The sequence below is a fragment of the Volvox carteri genome (assembly GCF_000143455.1).
Source record: "Volvox carteri f. nagariensis unplaced genomic scaffold VOLCAscaffold_81, whole genome shotgun sequence".
Taxonomy (NCBI): Eukaryota; Viridiplantae; Chlorophyta; class Chlorophyceae; order Chlamydomonadales; family Volvocaceae; genus Volvox; species Volvox carteri.
The window spans coordinates 387,809-395,930 of NW_003307624.1; the positions used below are offsets into that span (position 1 = coordinate 387,809).

Consider the following 8,122-nt stretch of genomic DNA (forward strand, 5'->3'; position numbering starts at 1 on the left):
CTCAACTGCGTATCAAATACATGCACATACACCCACACACGCACAAACACGTACACACTAACATATAAACGCAAACACTCGCGCATGCGCAGACCGCCCGCACGGCCCTGGACATCATGCGGAGCTTCCAGGACACGCAACGGGAGATCCTTGCCGGACCCAACCGTTCGGGAAGGGGGGGGAGGGGGGAAGGGGGTTTGGAGGGCAGGGGGGAGGGGGGGGTGGCGGGGGGCCGGCCCATGTCCCTCGAGATGGCAGTAGCCTTCCTGAATAACAACTTGACGTGCTACGATGAGAGCCTGGAGTTCGCGGAGGACGTGCAGGTGGGGGTGCCTGTGTGTGTATGTGTGTATGTCTGTTTGTGTTTGGTGGGAGATGTGGGTGGGGGGAAAGGGTATGTAAGTATTATATATATGTATATATGTATCCTTGATGTGGGGGCCGGGAGTGAAGGTGGTGTGGGAGCTGTTGGTTTATTATGTGAGTGCGTTAGGGAACTTTTGGCGCAAAGATGGAGGGAAGGGGTTTGTTTGTGTGTGTGTTTGGGGAGAGGGGGTCGTTTGTGGAGAGTAGAAGAGTGTTTTCTCTCTCCTTCTGTATACCTGTCTGTATACCTGTCTCCCCTTATCCATCCCGCCATTTCCCCCTTCCCCCTTCCCCTCCCCCGCTACAGCGCCAGCTCAGCAAGGCCTACAGGGAGCGACTGGATGTGGAGGACGTGTGCCGGGGGTTCCTGGACGTGGCCAAAGTACGGCAGTATGTGTATGGGGTGGGGGGGGGAGAGGAGAGGGGGGGAAGGACCGGGTACATGCGCATGTGTTTTTGTTTATGAGCTGAGCCGCGAGGTGTATGTATGTATGTGTATCGCCACCTCCCCACACACCTCCCCCTCCACACACACACTCACTCACCGGCTATCATTAAATCGTCATCTTCCCCACCTTGCTTCGCATGACTCACTGGGCGCTGTTGGGTCTCAGTCGTTAGCTTGAGTGGGTGTGAATGTGTGTACATGTGTAGAAATAATTGTGCTTATATGTGTGTATGTGTATGTGTGAACGCGTAATACCGTAAATTGGACTCTGTGTTTCCCCTCTTTTTTCTAATTTCGCCGCTGTCATGGCCCCGTGGCGTACGGCAATCCACATGCCGTACATATACAGTTGGCGAGTCAACGGGCTGTGCACATCATGTTCAACGACCCGGGGCTGTCCAGTCAGGTCAAGAGGCTGTACGGCAACGGCAACGTGGACTACCTTAACGGTGAGCCGTACAAAACCAAGCGAGGGGGAAGGGGATGATTTACAAACAGGGGGGCACTTGAAAGGAAGGTCGAGGGGGTGACGGTGTGTATGTGCGTGTGCGTGTGCGTGTTTTGAGAGTGTGAATATCAGGAGTTTGGGTTTTTTTTAGGCAGACGTACGGCCGTTCCTGGCGGCTTTGTGTTGTTGAGATAGAGCCAGCCAGGTTAGAAGGTGAGGGGGGGAAAGGATGGGGGGGGAAGAGAAGGGATGGGGCCTCCAGGGGGGTGGCGGAACGGTGATGCCAACCACCGCGCGTCCCATCCCATCCCGGCCCTCCCTCGCTCACTGAATGAACGAATGAATGAATGAATGCTTCAGTTAATTGGTTTTCACCAGGACAGGACAGGAATGTACTGGTGTCGTACCGTAATTGCTTGCCACGTCTTGCCACGCCGTCGTACAAAGCACCACACCTTCTCTTCCTCGCTCTCTTTCACCCCTCAAAAACACGCCGTCACCCACAGGCCGTACCACCGCCACCCTCATCGCCACCCTCCGCGACTACTTCTCCGACTTCAAGGTGTGGGTCGCCCCGCCGTACTTGAGGCGGCTGGCGGAGGCGGCTCTGGAGGAGCTTGTACGGCGAGCTGTCAACATGTTCACCGTGGCGCCTCCGCAGGTGGCCAGGGGGTGGGGGGTTGGGTGGGTGGGGCTATAGGTAATGGGGGGCCCTATAGGTAGGCTAGACTTCGCGAATCGCGACTTGTTACTTGTACGCTTCTAACGTACTTCTTCTGGTGTATCAGTCTATATCCTCCTTGGCATCGACTTCACTCCTTCACGTGGTTCGGCTCTCCCCTCCCTCTCCCCTCCCTCCCCTCTCCCTCTCCCCTTCCCCCTCCCCTCCTCCTTCCCAACTGCTCTCAGGCTACGGAGGCGCTGGCGAAGCGGATGGCGGACGACGAGGCGGATCTGATGACCTACTTCGAGAGCTACGTGAAGCTGGACCGGCTGCACCGCCACATCAGCGTCCTCGCGGATATGCGGGAGCTCATGACGGCGGACAGGTGCGGGAGCGCTCGTGCTTGTGTATGGTGTGTGCGTATGTAGATACGTGTGTTAGTGTTAGGTGTTAGGAAGGTGCGATGGATGCCTCTCACCTAGCAGCGCCATGTATGGGTTTGGGTGTGTGCTTGAACTAACTGAGCTGCGAAACGGTAACAAGGATTGGGGGTACCACGCTCTTCTTATTTTGCGGCTGAAGGCTTCATGGCTGTTGAAGACTACTTGAGCCATCCACCTCTCTCCCCAACTGGTCGGTCGGTTGGTTGGGTAGTTTCGGTTGGTTGGGTTGGGTTGGTAGGGTTGGTTACCCCCTCCTCCCTCCGCCTCTGTCTCCCCACGGCAGCACCGAGACCTTCGCTCTGGCCTACTCGAACCTGCTGACCACCCGCCACACGGCCTTCACGCTGGAGGTCGTCAACAAGATCCTGACCAGCTGCAGATCTGACCTCACAAAGAAACAGGTACGGCACGGTACGGTACATGGGTGGTTCGTACGGTATATGGGTGGTGGTGGTTGCGGGTGGAGCGTGGGAGTACTGGTTCGCTGTCGTGTTTTCCTTTTTTGCTGGGGAGTGCGCCTGAGGAGGGCACCGCATTCGTCAAAGCTTTCGCAGTGTGTGTCCCGCCTCTCATCCCCCGTCGCTGCGAAACACCCCAACATATGTCAGCGTGTGTGTTTGTGTTTGTGTTTTTGAGAGAGAGAGAGTGTGTGTGTGTCTGTGTTTGCGTGTGTGTGTTGGTGTGCGCCTAAAGACTGCACTGTGCTGTGCGGTCGCTGTGTTGTTGTTCAGATCTCCGACATGACAGCCCACTGCAAGGATCTATGGCGGCAGCGGGAGGTGGCGAGGAAGGCGGCAGGAGGGGATGCGGAGAAGCAGCAGCAGCATAAGGACGCTGAGGGCTGGGGGGCTTTTTTCGGATGGGGAAAGAAGCAGCCGCAGCAGCAACAGCAGCCGTCATCATCATCACCACCGCACTTGCCGCAGTCCAAGCAATCATTGCCACCACAACAACAGCAACACCAACACCAACAGCAACATGGACAGCAAGAGTCGAAAGAGAAGGGCCAGGGCAAGGAGCAGTCACCGCCACCGCTGCCCAAGGAGAGGGAGAAGGCCAAGGAGCAGCAGGAACAGCAACAACAGCAAGAGAGACAGCAGACTAAGGATAAGAAGTTAAAGGAGAAAGAGAAGGATATGTCACCGAAGGAGGAGCAGCAGGAGCAGCAGCCCATTATTAAGGACACTAAGTCCAGGGGGAAGGAAAAGGGACAGGAGGCGGCGCCAGGAGCGACAAAGCCCTCATCCAAAAAAGTTGGCAACAAGGCCTGACGGATGCATGGTGTGGGTGGTGTGATGAGGGGAACAGCGTCCCCCTCGAGGTTGATTTGGTTGGTTTTCGTATATGCCTCATAATCGTCACCTGATTAAAACAGGAGTATTGGTCGTGGGGAGGCGGAAGGGGACTGAAGAAGGGAGGAGGGAGGGTGGGAGGGTGGGAGGAGGGACAGCAAAGCACACTCATGTGTTAAGCCCTGCTCCTGCAGGCGCAGGCTGTCCCGTACTGCAGTAAGGCGATATTCACACATGTTTCATTTATCCAATGGTTCAAGTGACGTATGACCCTTAAAACACTTAGCGTGTACTGCAGTACTGCAGGCGGTGTATGCCGTTGTCGTACCGCAAGTTGTAAGGTGGAGGGAGAGGGGGGTTGAGTGATTGGGGGGACTTAGGGTTGTCTAAACAATATAAAAAATGCCTGAATGCACGTGTGTATGTATGTGCAAATGAACCGGACCCTCTGCTTGGCTATTATGTGGAAACATAACATACAAGGGAGAGGAGTGTGTGTGTGTAGAGAGAGGATGCGGGATTTCCTGGATCACGCATCAACTTCGTGTACGACCACCCAGGTGGGGCCGGGGGGGCGAAGGAGCATGCAGGGCACGTCCACTAATGCCTACATACAGTAACCGCAGGATCATCACCTCCCGAGTTACTAGGCCTAGGCTGGGGGGGTATCTGGCCGAATACTAAGAAGCTCACGAGTGGGTGAGAGGAGGGAGCCGCCTGGCCCCGGACCCTGGGGAGCTGTGTTGAGCCAGATCGTGAAGGTTTGGTCTCGTACGTTGCACCAATTGTCTTTACTAGGACTAGCAGCACTCTATGTTCCTGGAGCTCGAGGCACGGCTTATTGTATCCGCATGCTAACTAGGCTGGTAGTCCCTACCGTCAAACAACCCATTTCCCTGAGGACTCACAAACTTGTTTGCCAAGGACCCGACAATCAGCAACTTCAGGTTTGACATCCTCTCCTGGCTTTAACTGTGTGCTGGAGAGCTGAGGCTATATCGCCAGGGAGGCTCTTGGCCTCTTAATACCCACCGTGTTGAAGTGCACTGCGCTTGGCAAAGAGTGTTGCCAACGAGAGCCTCTCTGCAACAACTATTACTACTAGTAGTACTACATAAACGAGGGATAAGTACCATTGCCTTTATGTTAAAAAGCCAGCAGCAAGGGGCGGCAGGAAGCCCAGCCAGTGCAGTCAGCACCACCTGCTGAGGCAACAGTCCTCGAACTGCCTTTTCATCCTGTGCCAGCAGGCACCCACTCCTGCCATTCTTTGTCGTACATGCGACCACACACACATGTAGAGACATGGAGCCGGTGCAGGCTCTGACAGCTCCGCGGCATTACTTCATGTCCACTTGACACATCTAATCCACCACAATACAAGTCGATTCCAAACATATGTCCAAGAACCCCTGACTTGATGTGGGTCAGCCAGCTCCATTTCGGTGCAGGGTAAACAACCCTTTCCTCCAGGCCATGCAACAAGAAGGGGGGGAAGTCATTCCCATTAGTGGAGCAACAAGCCCAACGTTCAACATCCCATGTTTACTTATTTGAGGACTGCTGCAAATGTGGCTGATTCCGCAAGCCTGCCCCATCAACTCTCACTACGAGAAGAGGCCCAACATTACTGGCCTTGCTGCTGCTGCAGCTGCCTCTTGAGGGCCTGCTCCTCTTCTTCCATGTCCTTTGCCTCTTGCTCTGAGGCCATCATCTCCCGCTCCATGTCCTTCAGCTTCTGACTCCTATCCAGATCTACCTTACAGGCCTTCACCCACTCGTCCGCCAGCGTTTTAAGTGCATCACTGCCCCGCTCAGCCTGAGCTGCGACCTGGGAGATGTCTACACCAGGGTACAGCACGTCGTGCAAATAGGCGAAAACCTGCAGGGCCAAGGGGATGTCGGGGGAAAGTTCAGTAGCTGGTTGCCGAAAAGGCCTCTTGGTGGAGGTGCTGGAGGCATACTTCAGTGTGCATATATTCACCGAGTGTATGCCGCACTGTACAATAGGCCATCCCTGTTAAACAACTGCCTTCACCGGGCCCATACGTTGCAGCATATCAACTCGAAACACTTTTATCTATGCAACCAAATTACAACCAAATTTGTTGGAACATTTTCATGAAGTACATCTCCTATCGTCATGAAGCCCCAGGAAGACGACATCCGGAACACACAACATCCATCACATGCATCCCACTATGCAGCCGAGCGCCCTATCTGTAAAAGAACTGCCCTCCAAAGTTCGGCCTCACCGTAGCCTTTGGACTCTCGCGTTTGATGAATGAATACATGAGGTCACAGAGGAAGCTTTTGCAAGCAAAGAGGCGGAACCGGTAGCCACATGCCCGGAACTCGTTTCGAGTGGGCCGGGGAAGTCCTTGTTTGCTGATCTCTCCAACCAGCTGCACAGAGGCGAAATACCACTCCTTTCCATCCGTGAGCAGCACCGTCACCGGATCTTTCTTGCCATTCAGGATCGCCAGCTCTATAGCTGTTGCCATGGGCTGCCATATGTCATATCCAAAGATAATATGCTTAACCGGCTCCACCAGCATCACTACCTTGTAGCCTTTCTCCATAGCTGTCTCCAGATCGACATTCCGTGATGCCCTCATTTCCGGGGGATGCACGGAGGACAACAAGCTGCGGACGACCTGCAGGATCCCATCACATGCACAAAACGACACATGACAAGCTCGACCTGGAAGCCAGGGGTTAAACACGAAATATGCCAGCAGCCAGGAACTTCCTAGCCCCCGTCTGACATGGGTAACACCAGCGCTCCTTCAACACCAGCAATTAATACTCCATATTCAAGAAGGGGAATGTCTCCTGTTGCTCATCCGGGTCCGCCCATGGAGGGTCCGTTTCACAAGTTGTTCACTAAAGCAATGGAATGCTAAACTACCAAACTCTGTGAGGAAGAGTACATGTGCCGCGAGCCGGGCAGGTTGTAGGAGTGGCATCAGCATGATTTGCAGGTGGCGGATAGCCCAACCACGAATGGCATGGCTGCACCATTTGCATACCCTGAGGCATCTCATCTCCAGGCATGGGTTAGCTCACACCGAGCCGCTTATTGAGATGCAGATAGGCTTAAATAATAAATGTAAGATAAATCGGTGATTTGGTGATGGGATCACCCCCTAGTAAGGGAACGCGTATGGCGTGGCTCGCTCACACCGGGGCTGCCTTGTCGCAGCTTTTGTATCTAATGCAATCCACGACTCGAATGGAGAAAAGCTGCGTATTACTTTGGCCGAGGCCCCACCTAGCCATCAGCAGTTAAGAGGTTTCAGGCTCGGTTTTCAGCGCAGGCGAACGGAGGAGGACGACCATGTCCCATTGCTAGGCACCAAAAAACACAACGAGTGCCCAAGACACCCCCGTCTGCCACGAACACCCCCGTTATGCGGAGCTTGTAACTTGGAATGGACTGCTGAAAACCTAAAAGCGCAGAGGTTGCAACTATGCTCATGGACTGGGTTCATTCGCACAGCCTAGCCAGTCTACATCCCAGTTTGCACCCTGCCATGCAGGCAGCTGCCTGCAGGTGGCACTCACCGTACGGCGCAGATTTCCTGTATTCCTCCGCCCATTCGTCCTCCCACCGCTGTTCTCCTTCATCGGACGAGGCCTCTTCAAACAGATCCGCGTCCAGATGTGCAGACTCGTCGGCAAATGGATCATCAGTGCCTGAGGACCAAGAAAATGGCGTTAGGAAGCACGATAGTGCACATTGATGGCGGCAATAAACAGGCCCCCACCGGCTGGCAAGATGACCAGTGATCCTGGGCCTAAACTTAGCAGCGCCAGTTTGGACAGGATTGTGTAGAGGAGGAGGTACTGGGGCTCGTCCCGATCGCGTGGACGGAAAACGGTAATGTTGAACATAGCTATGGTCTCGCTAAGGAACTCCACAAGGAACTTCAGACCAGCAGTATCATATGTTTTGGGAACTCGGTCGGCGAAGACAGAACTTGCGTCAAACATGCTGCTCTCAGAAAAGGGAAAGTTTCGGGAAACTTCCATGGCCGATTGAAAGGCGTCCTCGCTTGTTATGCGATTGATTCCGACACGTGAGATCTTTTCGCTTTTCTGGGATGCGAGCTCGCTCTCGCTAGGCCTGTTGCTCATGGCGTCTTTAGCACAACTGAAGCGCTACCCGGCGCAAAAACTGTCAAATGTCTTGTTATTCCAAAACATTAACATACAACCTGATGATTTTATGCGCAATCGGCTTGGTACGACCTTGCATAGCGTAACGGATAACTGTAACCTAACCGTGAAAATGCACGTTTGCCGAGACCAGGACACCGGGAGCAGACCTACTGGAGATCTCGCAAGGAAGCGATAAGATACTTCGCTATAATCTTATTGCTTGGCCATGAGGTTTGAGTGGCGCATCTATGCTACATGCACACCAACGAAGCGACTTGCATTTGCGACCGGGCATCG

At 54.1% G+C, this 8,122-nt stretch overlaps 2 protein-coding genes across 2 annotated transcripts in view; one reads left to right on the forward strand and one right to left on the reverse strand.

Moving 5' to 3' along the window:
• The window catches only part of VOLCADRAFT_119802 (uncharacterized protein), a gene marked incomplete at both ends in the record, with an annotated part of 16,691 nt that extends 13,921 nt beyond the window's left edge, over positions 1-2,770 (forward strand). Inside the window, 6 exons of the mRNA XM_002957847.1 lie at positions 93-323; positions 674-769; positions 1,164-1,263; positions 1,769-1,923; positions 2,172-2,311; positions 2,653-2,770. Coding sequence (XP_002957893.1) covers positions 93-323; positions 674-769; positions 1,164-1,263; positions 1,769-1,923; positions 2,172-2,311; positions 2,653-2,770 — 840 coding nt within the window. The remainder of the gene's footprint in view (positions 1-92; positions 324-673; positions 770-1,163; positions 1,264-1,768; positions 1,924-2,171; positions 2,312-2,652) is intronic.
• A 2,022-nt stretch (positions 2,771-4,792) lies between these two features.
• VOLCADRAFT_107863 (uncharacterized protein) lies at positions 4,793-7,810 on the reverse strand. The gene is made up of 4 exons (XM_002957875.1): positions 7,432-7,810; positions 7,229-7,360; positions 5,917-6,365; positions 4,793-5,543 (listed from the first exon to the last, which is right to left on the reverse strand). The coding sequence occupies exons 1-4, from the start codon at positions 7,799-7,801 to the stop codon at positions 5,289-5,291; spliced, it is 1,206 nt and encodes a 401-aa protein (XP_002957921.1). The 5' UTR covers positions 7,802-7,810; the 3' UTR covers positions 4,793-5,288.
• Positions 7,811-8,122: the final 312 nt, after the last annotated feature.